Genomic DNA, 15,340 nt, shown 5'->3' on the forward strand with positions numbered 1-15,340 from the left:
TGAAAGCTAGCATGGCTACTCAAAGAAGAAACTAGTTTACACCATATTCTGTCCATTTTTATCACACTTGTTGTGCAGAATGGGATGAATTCAAAGCTAAAAGAAGCTCACACTGAGAGCAGGGACATATATGCACCTGCTGTACAAGTGCCTGTGTAGCCAGCCCTTTGGAAGGGACCTGACTTTTAGAGTGTCAGAGACTCTTATGTTACCAATGTTCTCCATCAAAAAGCAGGTAAAATGTTAAATTTCTACATCTAGCTGATTCACAGCTAATGTACTAATTTTTTTAAAAGCTGTATTATTTCAGAGACAAAACACAATTCGGTTACCCTGAAAGCAAAATATTTTGTTAGCTTAGATCGAGTGCATTTGGATTTTGACCACTGTTCAGTGCTGTCTGAGGTGTGTATCTCATAATTCTCACTTATTTCTCCCTGACTAGCTTGGCTGTCCAAAGACAGTGTTTCTGATGGGGAGTGCAATTTCCAGAAAGTATGTGACCCACTCATAATGAGACCACAGTCATTCAAAGAGAGAGAGAGTTTAGCTAAGAAATCCAGCTGACAGAGGAAGATGGAGTTTTAGTTTACTTTTAATAATGTGAACAAAAAAAAAAATAGTTTCTAGTTAAAAATGTTCAATTCCTCCTGTAGAGTCAATTTCTATAAAGGAGTAACTTTCAAGAGAAATACTTCACTCATTGCACAACACTATATGCCTGAAAAGTACAGATTAAAAAACTTCTTTTGCAGAAGCAAATTAGAAAATAACACTGTTATATAAATATATATTTTCATCCATCCTGGGAGCATTGAGCACATTGACTTTGGAAAATTTTTTTGTAGAATAGGTAAAGTTGTATTATAGAATGTACGAAACAAGTGGCAAAATCAGGATGGCATCATCTCCCTAAAAACTGCAATTTCCTTAATATTTCAATCTGCAAACCCAAATAAAATGCCTTTGTTTATTTGCTTTTGGGGTTTTTGTTTGTTCTGGGGTTTTAAATCTAAAAATAAGGAGTAAAAATAAACTCAGTTGTGCAAATTACTAAGGGTTTTTTTGTAGCTAACCTCAAACACAAAGTTTGTTATTGCTAGAAGCAAAGAACAGATCTGGTGGTCAAACTGCAACTGATATAAACATGAATTGCACATGAATTTTATTCATTTATGATTTTAATTTATTGATTCCCTCACATAGCTTCCTTCTCAAAAGGAGGAAACTTATAGCACAAACTCCTCACTTGTTACAGGATCTTTAGCTGCTCTTCAAAGCATTTCCAAATCCTTCTGCATCTCCCTTTACTGATGGCTGAAATTTATGTTCCTGCTTAATGCTCTTCAAAATGGAACAACCATTGTTGGTGGAATGAAAACAACAAATCCAGTGAAGTATCAGAGAAATTAAGACAAAGCACCTCCTGTGTGCCAGACAGAGTAGAGATCAAAACATGCTTTAAAAGAACAGTAAATTTAAAGAAGAAAAACAAGCTCTGCTAAGACAGCAGAGCCTGCACTACCATATAAACAACTCCTAAGAGCCAGGAGTACAAAAGTGCTGAAAAATCCCGAACCCCTTAACTTTGGCCACATCAGCCATAGTGCTGAAAAATCAGTCAGACAAAATGAAGTTGACTCATTAGAGTTGGCTGGAAGTTGCAAGGAAACAATGCCAGGACAAGGGCAGATTCAACACAGGCACCACTTTGTGAGGTACACTCCTTGCATAGCAATGAGCAAATGAAGAGTGTGCTAGAAGGCTCTCATTACTTGGTGACACATAGGCTAATTAAGGAGGGAAAATTTATGTTCAACTGCTTCAAGTAGGAAGTGAAAAAAAGACGTTTCATTTACTACAGTTGGTATCCAGGTAAACAGAATTCTTCTCTGAAGAGCTGTAAGCCAGGCATGCACAGACAGACCTAAGATGATGGGAAACAAAAAAATACCACAACTGAAGGATGCAGTAAAAGTGGTAACATGTCTGCAACCTCACAGCAGCATAGTACTGACATTACAGGATGATAACAGAATCACTGAATCACTTAGGCTGGGAAAAATCTTTAAGATCAGCCATTAAAGCTACTATTGGGTTAGTCCTACATGAAACCATGTCCTTCACTGCCACATCTACACATCCTTTAAATACCTCCAGGGATGGTGACTCCACCACTGCCCTTGGCAGAATGTTCCTCGGCTTGAAAACTCCTTCAGTGAAGAAATTTACCATAACATCCAATTTAAACATCCACAGTACAACATGAGGCCATTTCCTCTTAGCCTGTTCCTTGTTACTTAAGAGAAGGGATCTACCCCCAACTCACCAACAACCTCTTGTCAGAAGTTGTATAGAGTAAGAAGGTCCCCATGAGCCTTATTTTCTCCAGGCTAAGCCTCCCTATATTCCTCAGCTGCTCCTCATATGACTTGTGCTCTAGACAAGAATCAAGAACAGAATCAAGAGCAAACACCATCCTTAACACTGAGAGAGACCAAACATCTTTCCAAACCAACCTCCTTCCTCTCCAACAGCAGGAACCTTGAGAGGATACATGAACAAAACCTACTGTTCATTTCTCTTGAATGTCCTCTCCTCAGATTCCCTCTGGCCTTGACTTGCAGACTTCCTAAAACCACATCTCCAGTGGTTCTACCTCCCATGGCAAACACATGATGCAAAACAATCTTTGTTTTGTTTGTTTTCCACTGTCTATCTCACAATGTTATTTGATGCCCTTAGATCTAGTATTCAGGAAAATTACTAATTCCCTAATAACTTTCCTCATGACACGATCTTTTATTAGAGCTCAACATCCATCCTCTGTCCCTCTCCTTTTCCTGTGTCTTCACCTGAAAAGTCCCATTTTATTCAATCATATCACTTAAGGAAGATTTTCAGATCACTTGATTTTTCTGGCACCTAATATGATGAATTCTACTAGGTCGTCCCTGAGGAGGTTGATCAGAACAGAACATAATACTCATCTTCTGGATCAGCAGGTATTCATCCTGGCACAATTATAATCGTTCTGTTTCCCTACTTATGCCCAGTAATTCCCAATATCAGACCAACTTTGTGGATCCAAACTAAGCATTAACTTGACACTATATGGAAAAAGCCCTTTTATTTTTCAGGTATTTAGAGTATTACTAATACCTCTCTCTACACTGTTGCCATATTAATTCAGTCCTCATGGTGTACATAAAGTTAAGGCTCTTTTCTAGAAGCTATGATTCTTCTATGCTTTTGCCATGGAATTTTATTTTCCATGTATTCACTCACTCAACACCAGAAGATTCTTTTGACACTGTTCACACTCCTGTGTTCATTTTTACCATGATGAAAATCACCAGTCAAACTCTTCTATCTCTTTTTTCCACATGACATAAGACTATGTTGAAAAGAAATACAGGTAATGGCAGAAATCTCACTGAGATACTAGTGTTTTTCTAAAGTAAAAAGAAAAAGACTATTTATTCTGCACTTCATTTTCTACCTTTAAGTTGAATAATCATCAAAGAACCAAGAACCTTAAAATTCCAGACAGGGCTACTTAGATATTCTCAGCATACTAGGGAATACCCTCAAGTTCACTGTGACCAGTTGCTGTGGAGATTTCACAACACTGGTTTTGGTCCATGAAGCAACTATAATCCACTATGCTATATCTGACTTGATCTCTTAGCAGAAATAACAACATACCAGATAACTCAAATCAGAAATCAGATTCTGGAATCCAGTTCTGGAAATAATGCTAATATTCTTATGCGCAACACGATACACTAAGAAATGTCTATTGTACTACATTCAGGATTCAAATAAAGCATCTCAGGTTATACAGCAGTTTAGTTACTACATGTAGCCTACTCACTAACAGTAATTCCACATCAAATATATCTATTTTAACATATTTAACATATTGAAACATATTTAACCATTTCATTCTCGTCTGAATGGTTTGTTTTCATAGCTTAATGTAATTTTTCAGTTGTGTTTTTCTATATATGCCTTGGCAAAACATTTCACTGCATGCAATGCCAGCCAAATGAAGACAAAATTAAAAAAAGGCAGGATGCAGCTAAAAACACTCTCCCTTTGCACAGAGATGGAAAAGTGATGTTATTGGACACAGTAAGTATTCACAGCAAAATGTGTCATTTCTGGTACCTTAGAAGAAAAACTGCTGTTAGACTTCTGGAAATGCTATTGCAAACCTGGGTATCTCTCAAATGTATTCATCTCCCACCTACCTGAGAAGTACACACACAGACAGACGGAAACTGCATGCGCATATAGCACATGACAATATGTTAAGCAGCATGTATTAGAGGTCTCTGTGAATATGCTGGGCTTCAAATTCTAATTTGCAAGCATACAGCTTACCACAACACATTGAACCAAAAATTGCTGTGCCAATTAGAATATCATTGCCAGTACCTTCTATGCTTTATGATAAGGATCAATAAGCACTGATGATCAGAGACAGCTGATCAGAACAAAACATGTTTTCAAGGTTAAATATCAAGAAGTGATGGCTATGCAGACTGTAAGGCCACCAAGTGGGGTTTGTCAATTGAAAAGAAAATGGGATCACCTGCTTGCCTGATCAGGGAGACATCTGATAAAAGCAGCTACTCATTCCTAAAGAGAGAATGGCCCAGTAGACATTTAAAAGGAAACCTGAAATTTAGTCAAGGGGCATAACAGATACAAATAGTATCTGAAATCTTACTCCTAAAAATGGGTGTGATTAGGCCAAGAGTATGCCTGATGTAAAGGATCAGCACTTTTAAAATTTTTCATGTAACTCTTATGACTTAGAGATCACAAAGTGCAGCTTCCATCTGAAAACAGTACAAGACACTTCAGTTAAGATTCTGGAACATTCTGAACATTCATTTTCCCTTTTTTATAGACAAACATTGGCTAACAAGGTTCAATCTGCAATCAGCACATTTTCCAGAGTCCCTCTTCTTAAAATGAGTTAAACAAGCTACTGTAGCTGCTAAATTGCTAGCTTGCTATCAATTAGTCAATTCAATTGCTATCAACTATCAATAGTCAATCTGCTATTCCTGATAAGGATTTGTATATTCATTCTTTCCAATATACATAAAAAGATATAATGGAAAGTTGAATTTGCAGGTAAAATACAACTAAATCATATTTAGACACAGAAGTTACACTGTAATTTTAATACAATATAAGCTTTCTCACAATTTTTTCAAAGCCATCATGACAGAAGATGAAAACCAGGCCCCATGGCATCTCTTTGGCATTGTTTTTACCTTAAATTCTGAGAATTTGCATATTAATTCATCAACATCCCAAAGTATCCACAGCACTGAAATAAATATGGGATATTATACTCTAGAGACTTAATATTCCTTTTGCTATCACATAAAATTACCATAGCTTAATATTTTAAAAACCCATTTAAAATAAAAATCCTCAAAATAAAATATCTTCATTCTTGCTTTTTTATTTAGTGAAAATATACTTGAATCCAACATAATAGCATTGCAAGTTCTATTGCCCAGTTGGCTTATTAGCAGAAGAAACTCAAAACACTGTCAATGTCAAAAACAAATCACTCTCTGGATCTGCAATGGACATGATAGTAATGACAGTCCTCTCTAGGACTTTGTCTTTTAAACATTAATTCCTTCAAACACGCAAACTAAATAAAAAAAAACCACACAGAAAATAATTACAACTAAAATATTTATATGAAGAAAATTATCTGCCTAAACACCACCCTCCACAACACACAAATGAACAGCTCATAATTTTCTGAAAAGAGTTTAACCACTACCATGTTTCTTTATAGCGTATATTTATCTGGTTAGAGCACTTCTCAAAAAAAATCAACATGTCTGAATCACCTCTAGCAACAGTCTTTTTATTTTTGATACATGTCAACACAATACAGAAGACACTGAATAAACTGAAAAGCCATATGTAGAATAAAATTTTAAGTGCACTACATGAAAACAAAAGAGACAATGTCTAGCTCACAGAGCATCACATATACTAAAAATGGCTTTCTTACACATGATATCATGAATTACTGGTTTACTACAAAATCAAAGCATTCAAATATTGAGTGTGCAAATCAAGCATGATATCACTCTTAAGTGATTTCTGGAGGTTAAGGTGAACATACCAGCTCCACCCCAGGTTTTATATGGGGAAAAATGCTGATATTATTTAGCTATGACATTAAAAATAAATGCCATCCTTAAAGAGAAAAAGGCAGAAAAGTCTCACAAAAAGTCTTTTGCAAATGTAGGAGACATGTAGGGATATGCACAAAGTAGTATAGCTGACATTGGATTACTTCTCGTCTCTCTGTGAATTTTACAGGTTTTGAATTCAGATAAAACTGTTAATATTTTTTTTAAATCTGTCCTTAGTCTGTGTTTTATGCAGTTACTCTTACATCTAGATACTGACACCATTTTTCTTTATTTATGGTCCAACATTGTTATTTCATTGACCATCAAACAGGGTATTTGTTGATTTAGAGAGAAACTTTTATCATACCAAACTGCTGTATTTCATCTGACAGTAAGCCAATAAAAACAACTGAATTTCCCAAGTTAGTCATAACACTCTGAGGGATTTCTTTTGTTTGAACAGTTAATCCCTAGGACAACACAAATTAAAAAATAAAGTGGAGATTGTTTTACTGATCGTTTTGGCACCCCCCCATTATCACATTTCTCTTTGTTTACCCATCATTTTTCTGGTCAGCAAATAGAGTTTTTACTTTTAAATAAGAGATTTAACTTTAAACAGGAAGCATTCAGAAATAGTTCTTATATAGGTCAGTAGTAGTTTATAATAAATACATGTGCAAGATGAGCTCATGTTAAGCTTTTAATTCCCATACGATTACCTTATAATTCTGAAATGAAGGGATTATAAAGATGGGGCACACTTACACAACATTTTAACACTGTTACTTCCAAAATAAAATTCTTTAAATATTGTCTTTAAAATGTCCTTCCTAACTACCGCCCTTCACAACTGATTAAAGAATATAAAGAAATGAGGACACCAACAAAGCAGCAGTCCAAAGAATCAGTGTGAGATGTCTCTGCACTGGGCCACAGACCAAAATTCACATTGCAAGAACAGGGATGTTTGCCATGGAGCCACAGCTTGTCTTCCCCACTGCTGCTCCCTGGCTAATATCTGGGATTTCACTTGGCAGGATGGGTTACAAGGGCTCTGTGACAGTTCTCTGCTCCCAAAGGATCATTTTTTCCAAGACATTTGGGAAATTTTTTGACTGCATACATTGTAGCCAAATGGCTTTCAATCCTGACTGCTCTTGCTCTGCTAATGACTTTGCTTGTGATTATCCCTAATTATGGCACTGGAACTGTACAAACCATGTAGTTTCTTTCAGTGCAAAAAAAGCCAACACATACTTTCTCCAAAAGCCTGTGAAACTAAAATTATCTTCCAGTTTAAGAGAATCCTGCAATTATCCCAACCAAACTTCACCCACCTACTCCAATCTGACCCCAAAATCATTCCCACACCATCCTTCAAATTTTAGTCAAATCAAAACTATGTTGTGACCCTTTACAAAGAAAAGGGTCTGAAACAAACAGGGGAAAGACAGGACTTAGTCCAGGTGCAGGAGCAAATACACCGCAGGAATGAACCCATGATTTCCTAATAGAAGATGGTTTAAAAAAAAAATCTAATTAATCTGAACAATCTTTTCTCCATCCATCCCCCAAAATGAAAAGAAACATACCGAGTTTGATATTTGAGGTTTGTGTTACATTCCTTAGATCTAGAAGGGAACTTTTGGACAGAAAAAAATGAGAACTCTCCTCTGCATATGTTCATAAGCACAGAGGAGTGCAATAGAGCCACTTTCTGTTTGGTGGTCTGCCAGATTTAATGTAAGAACATTAAGCCATTCCACATCCCAAATTAATGCCCCAGAGACCAGCCTGTACAGCTGGACTGGCTTTAGGTCACTGGAAATTTATAATTTATCTGCACAAATAATTATCTGCACAAAAGGTAGAAAAACCTCAAACAAACAACCAAACCCCAAAACACCTGTATGTGGATGAAGAAGAAGGAAAAAAGACATTTTTACTCTTTTTTTGTAAAACTAGCAGTAAGATCATCTGTCCTGTTCTTCCCTACCTTAATTTAGACTGCAATGACAAGGAGTGTAAGGGAGTTACTAATAAATTTGTTGCAATATTATCTTAAGAAAAATAATACAAATGACAGAACTAGTTTTCAGACATGTAACTCAGCAAATGAACATTTTTTCTGTAGCTGTTAATGACAACCATTTCAAGTACCTAGTGTAGAGGACTATAGTATCCTTTTAATTTAGGTAGCAAAGTCGTTTTCATTCTTCACTGCAATGCAATGATTAAATGTATCTGAAATATCTACGCTTTTTTCAAGTGTCGTAACTAGTGTTTCAGAAAGCAGAAGAATTTTACTTCTTACAGTGAATTTTTCTTCTTATGGTCTACATGCTGGAGGAGAAGAAAATTGAGTTCAAATATTTTTAATTGCTATACTAAGCAAATTACCACATTTTAAAAATTAAACACTGCATGTAAAGGAACAGTAAGTCTGTCATAAGATGATTGGCAAGCAAGGAAATGGAGAAAAAAAATTTAATTTAAGTTTAATACTTAGAATATGCCTACCCTATACAGGAGTATACAGAGAAATACCAACAATTTCTGAGCCCTTCTACCTGAGGTATCAAGAGCAGACCGGTTTTGCTGCTAGCAGTAGGATTTGTCAGCTTAGGAAGAGTACTGCATTAATGCAGCTCTAAGGCTTGCAAAATTTTGCCATGTTCACTATCATGGATCACACAGATGCAGCTGACAGTGTATGTTCCTACTGATTAAAATCCATCTAAATTCCATTTGAGCGTAGTGTTTGCTCTTGGATGAGGGGCTCTGAAGGTCTACACTCAGCCAAGAAACACCAGCAGGAACTGATCTCGGTGAATTTTTAAAGTATTAATTTAGGCCTTGGGAAAGATTGGAGAACTTGTGGTTTATGTTAAAAGAAACTTCTCCTGTTAAGACATTAGATATTGTAATTATAGTAAACCCCCAAATTTTTAAAATTACCTAAAACACTGAAAACCTTCTCCACTGAAAATGTTTCCCACATTTTCAAGAGCCAAACAATACTTGCTTTGTCAACCTTGGTCAGCACTCTTGACTTCCTGCTGAGAAGCACAGCTGTGCTAAAATGGTAGTGCTTACAAGAGCATGCTGGGAGCTGTTTCTAGAAAACAATTTTGAAATTAAAAAATAATAATAAAGAAATGTAGCTTTGATAGCTTTTCCTTTACAGCCTGGAAAATGACTTCCATAGGAATCTAAAAGTACACAAAACTCTCCGAGCGATTCCCAGTCCATGACACAAAGGGCAGTGACAGAAACCCCACACACAGGCATAGAGCTTGCAATACCTTCATAGTGGACGCCTCAGTTTCCAATTTTGTGAGGTGATTTGAGTTATCCTCTAGCTCTTGCCGAAGGTTGGAGTTCTCCATCTTTAATGCCTCAACTTGCTTTAACAATTGATCATATGAAGCTGCGGCCATCCTGGGCTACCCTCAGCCCTTAAAAAAGTAAGAGAAAATATTAAATTTAAGCATTTTAGAAAAAAACCTTCACTTCCTGAAAGTATCTAACCACAAAATCATCTCTCTCCCATTTACCACACGTCTTTCTAAACATTTAATTTAAATCCATTGCACCAAACTGTTAATGACTATAACTAGTGCGAGATCAAGACTTTTTTTTTCTGTGGGCTTCCATTTGGTGCATGATTAAGCAAATGAAAAAAGTTCATTGTCAATTGCATCAGCTATTAGGAGAAGCTAGAATACACGAAAGAAAATCACTGTATCACACAAAAGCATCTTTACTACTGGCACTTCAGTTTCAACACGGAGAACTGCAGATAATAGACCATATATAGTAATTTTTGGGTAGATAACAAGCATCTTCACACATATCTAAAAGATGCTGGCTGCCCGCTTATTTTAGAAAATGAATGGTAGTCACAGATGTTCAATGTTCCTAGGAATAGCACACACTCTGAGGGAGATGCTATACTAAAGGAAATCAGTAAATATTGGGGAATTTTTAATTGAAAAAACTCCACATCATCAAATGTAGTAAATATGTAGATATTTTGTAAAAATATCCTTCCAGGCACAAGATTAAAACAAATTTCTTCCGCACAAAGTGGTCATACTGCACCATTTAATTTAAAGATGAAAGGCTACTCTTGATATCAAGGCACGCCATACTGTTTTCAGAAAAACTGTAACACAGTCCCAGAACACCAGCACAACTGCTCAGCCATTATATAGGAAAAAGAAACAAATACTTCGATTTCCGTTCTGAATTACAAACTGTTACCCACTTTCCAAACCAAAAGCTGGCAGTTGTTAATCTAACAACGTAAGTTAACTAAAACATGGGTAATGAATGTTTGAAGCTCTTCAGAATTAGTACTATCAGTTTCTTATTAATCAGCCATTACAGAGAAAAAAAGGGAGCCTAGCACTTCACATAAGACAAGTTACCCTTCCAATGTCATTGCAGACATTTCCTGAGTATGTGGCCTGTAACTCAGAGGAAAAAAAAACAACAAAAAAAACCTCTTACATGGCAACATTCCCTTTCTTCGTTATTGCAGTATATATACTTTGGAAAAGATGAAACAATTAAAAGCTATTATTTTGTATTTACTTTAACCTGCTTGTGTAACCCCTTATAAATCATGTTTCCTCTTCCCGATGAAACTCAATTGAATTACCCAGTCTACCAAAAATAAGGTAAAATTTTTCAAAAATATTTTAGTTCCTCAGTTCAAATTTTGAAAATTCTGTTTAACCTTTCTAAATTTAAACTGAATGAAATGTAAAGGAGAGAGTACATCACTGAAGCAAGGAACAGTAAAAAAAGCTGTAGTGCAGTTGATATGACTGGTTTATTTCCTTTCCAAGCACCTGCCACCATCAAAGAAAAAAGAAGACACCTGCCACTTATGAAATCGTGACTTCCATGAATGAAAAGAATCGGTAACATCTATTTTCAAACTTGGATCATGCTTTGCTGAAGACCTCCTTTTTGAGAAATAAAGGCAATCTGAAATAACTACTCTACAATGTGAATTCTGGGATTTTGGCATCAGGCTGTTTCACCTAAAAGTTTGAGTCTTGTCAAGGAGAGTTGTAGCAAAAGCAAAACAAACACACAAACACCAAAAAACCAGTAAGGACAGACTGTTTCTATTTCATGTATGCCTTTATCCATTAAATAACCATTTCTATTATTATTAAGAAAATTAATAGCTATAGTTCACATTTCAGAACACATTGCATGCACAAGCCCAAGGAAAGGCAGACAGAAGTGAAGAAGAATGGAAACTTTTCCCCATTATTTGTCACAAATTAGCACTATATTGTAATATTGATAGGATGTTTTTACTGAAGTATATCAGTAAAATATATCACATTTATTCATCTACATGTGATTTACAGAAGCTGCCCTGTACCACACAGGACATGCATTTTGTTTCTAGATAGAGTGTATTTTTCTCCCATTGCTATAATTCACTACTACTATGAAAGGACAGGTAATAACAAGTAAGTATCCAGTTTTTCAATTTCCGGTCCATTTTTAGGAATTCTAACGTACAGATTTGAAATTTAGAACAGCCAGCCCTATTAACAAGATGTACACACACAATACATTAAATGGAGAAAAATGGACAAGGGGAGGACTATGGTAGAAATAGATAAATTGCATAGCTCTGGTATTTCATATACATAACAAACTTATGTATATTTTTGCTAAATGAGTAAGGATCCTGAAGGAGAGATGAGGTTTGGCTTTCCACCCTTTTAAGTTCCTAAGCTTCCTTTATTCCTGTAACATGAAAGCAGGACATCACTAAGAGACAGTACCCTACCACGGACTAGGAGTTACTTCCTGATTTATTCAAATGTCAGGCTCTGTGGGTTTTCAGATTAAAAAAAAATTTAGCTAACTACCACAGCCTAGGCAACCCGAAACAATTTTTCCCCCCTGCTAAATAAATGCCCAAAGGAAGCGACACTGTCACCACAGTTGCAACAGAGATGAACAGAAAAACTGTACATAGGTAAGGAGCAGTTCAAGGACATCAAGAGGACACAGGACAGTTCTGAGAGCCAAATTATTGGGCTGGAGGCAGGATGTCAGAAAAGTTCCCCCAAAACCAGACTGTGACAGGCATTTTAAAATGTTTTGCGATTGACTTTGGCACAAGAAGTAGCATCAAAACTCGCTCCCATAAATTCACGAGGTTGCACAAGATCAGAGGGCTCCACATTATACACAATGAATTTGATGAACTGAGAAATAAAGCAGTAGAAACAGGGTGGAATTGCAGAGCATAGCAACACAGGGTCACTCACAAAGGAATCTCAACCTAGAGCAGTGAAGCCTCTCAGCAGCCAGCCTGCGGGGCACTATGTGCTGCCAATGAGACTGGCACAAGGAGAACAAACACGATTCTCAGAGTTAGCAAATAATTTTACAAAGAGGTGGGTAAGAAAAGTGAATTTAAGCGGATGCAGAGAAAGATCTGAAGCGATCAGGGGATGACAGAGTATTTTAGAAGAGATTAGCCAGGCAAACCTTGGCTGCCTCAGCACATCAAAGGCTGGAATGACACAGCCATACTTTGCTATTAGGGAGCAGAAAACACTGAAGAGGGAGAACAACATTTATGTTGAAACACAATACTGACATAGAACAAATGGGTGTAAATCGGTCATTTATCAACCTAGGCTGGCAACATTAATTAGAACTTGTAGTTCAGTGGGATCCCTGCCAAGCATACTACACAAGGAGCCAGACTGCATGGCTCAAGAAATCCAATCCTAAACTTCAATACAGACAAATGCTGTACTTATTTTTGATATCTCCAAGATATTTGCCTCTTCTTCTGAAATAATACAATGCCAAAGTATTTCACACAAGATACTGTTATTTAATTTTAAAACTGGTGAAACTAACAAAGGTAACGTATGACCACAAAGCAGCTTAGGCTTTCTGATGCTGAACACTGTGTGATCTCTCAGGCACGTGATTTGTAGAGTGAAATCACAGGGCTCCATTACACATAAGCTGGTCCATGTATGAGATAAACCCCTCAAAATTAAAATCTGCCTCTCTTCTGAAAATACATTTTTACCAGCTGCCTCAAACTTGGCACATGAGATCAGAATTCAGGTCCTGAAATGATCCTAGGATTTATGCTCTGAGTAAAAAATAATTATAAATTAAAAATAATTTATAAATTATATATTATAGGTTTTCTAAACACAGAAGCCCCAGCACAAATAGAAACTGACTGTACAATTTCATCCCCTTTTTGAAGTTTCTCAGTGGTTAAATTACTAGCCATGAGGAAAGAGTTAAACTCTCGACCCTCTTGGCCACACAGGTTTCCCAGCCACATCACTCTTCATTTGGAGCAGAATTAACCAGCCCATGGGAAAACAAGGACTACTTTAGACATGGCCCACTAGTCTAAAGCTCTACCACTACACACGCAAACATGTTCAACACCACTAATGTCAGAATCAGCTGGATCAAGAATAAAACATCTCTTCTTTCCCCCTGTAGGAAACCATTATAATGAGGGAGAATGGAGGAGAAGGGAAGAACTCTGACCTCCAGAATCCATTCCACATTTCACCCAGCCCAAGGGAAAATGCATCACAAATGCAACACAAACCCCACCTTTGTGAAATTCAGTATTATGCTTCAAATCAAGCTCCCTTTTACACTCTTAACTGTATTGTTTCTTCACAAAGTGGTCATCAAAGGCAAGAACAGATCCTGAGTTCCCTAGATTTACTCTGAAAAATAACAGTCTCAGAATGCAGAAAGTTTAAAATTCAATACCCTCATGTCAGAGACACCCAAAAAATCTAGCTGTGCTACTTCCCTGACCCATATTTCTCATCATTAAAAAGCTTCTTCTCCATCTCCTATCAGAGTAAGAGGAAATTGTGACAAGAAATTTCACGCTTTACTGAATCAGCACTTTGCATGAATATACACATCAAAAAGGAATTTCAAGCTGGATAGAACTCTTTTACGCATTAAAATCAAAATTAATGAGAAGCCTAAATTTATGCAAACATACTGTTAAGATTCAGATATGCATTTTCCTGTATTAAGAAAACTGCACCAGTAGCTGCTGCCCAGACAGGAATTTACATGCAATCATTTTGATCTCAAATCCCAAGTAATAGGAAAAACATAATGTTGCCTGAAAACTTAGAATTTCTTAATAGATCAGAGCCGCCTTCTTTGAATTCAGCAAGCGTTTATACTCAATAGGCCCTGAACAGGTTCCACTTAAGAACCCCAACAATCTGTCATATAGTAAATCTCCTCATGAAAATATTTCAGAGACCTATTATTGCTTTTATCCATACAATCTATCAACACCAGCAAGCAGATTTACTCCTAAACTCTGTAACTCAGATTTTTCACAATGTTGTTTATCTTGATGTAACAAATTTAACTCTACACATAGATACAATGCATCTACATGCTTATAGCTTTGATCTTTTTGATCTTTGTATCCAAATTCTGAAAATTTTTTGTATCTACATTTAAATATTTTTTCCAGTCCAAAATTCATGACTATCTAAAATATAATTTAGTAAGGCTGGGAAGGACCATCAGCTCAGATTTCTTTCTACATCCACAAATTCTATGCAACTCTTCAGTCCATGGCCCAGGATCTCATCCTTGTTATTCTTTACCATTCTGTCAATTTTCGTCATTCATTTATAGGAATGTGTCTAATGGGGAATTGTTTCTCCAAGGGCACACTACACTGAATTCAGGGAGGAAATGCTGACACTGTCATGACATTTTTCCTATTAGTTACGCTAAACCTCCTTTAAAAACAGATTATTTTTAAGCACTAGGCCTAGGGGTTCTGAGAAGCAGTGGTTCTGGCTAGTGGCAGGGAGGGCTGTGCTGGTGCCTTCCCAGCTGTCTGCTCCACCCATCTCCTCACGGTTCCCACCCAGGGAAGAGCTCAGCTGCTCAAGTGGCAGCTGCTAAACCACTGCTCGACTGCCAAGGTAATCTGACATAGGTGTCAGTTTAAGCTTACTGTGCTGGGTCATTAGCCACGATGCTTCAGCAGCTGTTACAGAGCTATTTCCAAAAGAGGGGCAAGGCTGACAGGGGCAAAAAATCCAGCACAGCTGTTCCAAGCTAAGTTC

At 36.8% G+C, this 15,340-nt stretch overlaps 1 protein-coding gene across 4 annotated transcripts in view; it reads right to left on the minus strand.

Moving 5' to 3' along the window:
• APC (APC regulator of Wnt signaling pathway) overlaps window positions 1-15,340 on the minus strand; it is a 93,915-nt gene that overhangs the window by 52,104 nt on the left and 26,471 nt on the right. For all 4 annotated transcript variants that reach the window (XM_077171492.1, XM_077171491.1, XM_077171493.1 and 1 more), the window contains one exon: window positions 9,494-9,646. In XM_077171492.1, coding sequence (XP_077027607.1) covers window positions 9,494-9,628 — 135 coding nt within the window. In that variant the 5' untranslated portion in view covers window positions 9,629-9,646. The remainder of the gene's footprint in view (window positions 1-9,493; window positions 9,647-15,340) is intronic.

This window comes from Agelaius phoeniceus, chromosome Z (genome assembly GCF_051311805.1).
Source record: "Agelaius phoeniceus isolate bAgePho1 chromosome Z, bAgePho1.hap1, whole genome shotgun sequence".
NCBI classification, from domain to species: domain Eukaryota; kingdom Metazoa; phylum Chordata; class Aves; order Passeriformes; family Icteridae; genus Agelaius; species Agelaius phoeniceus.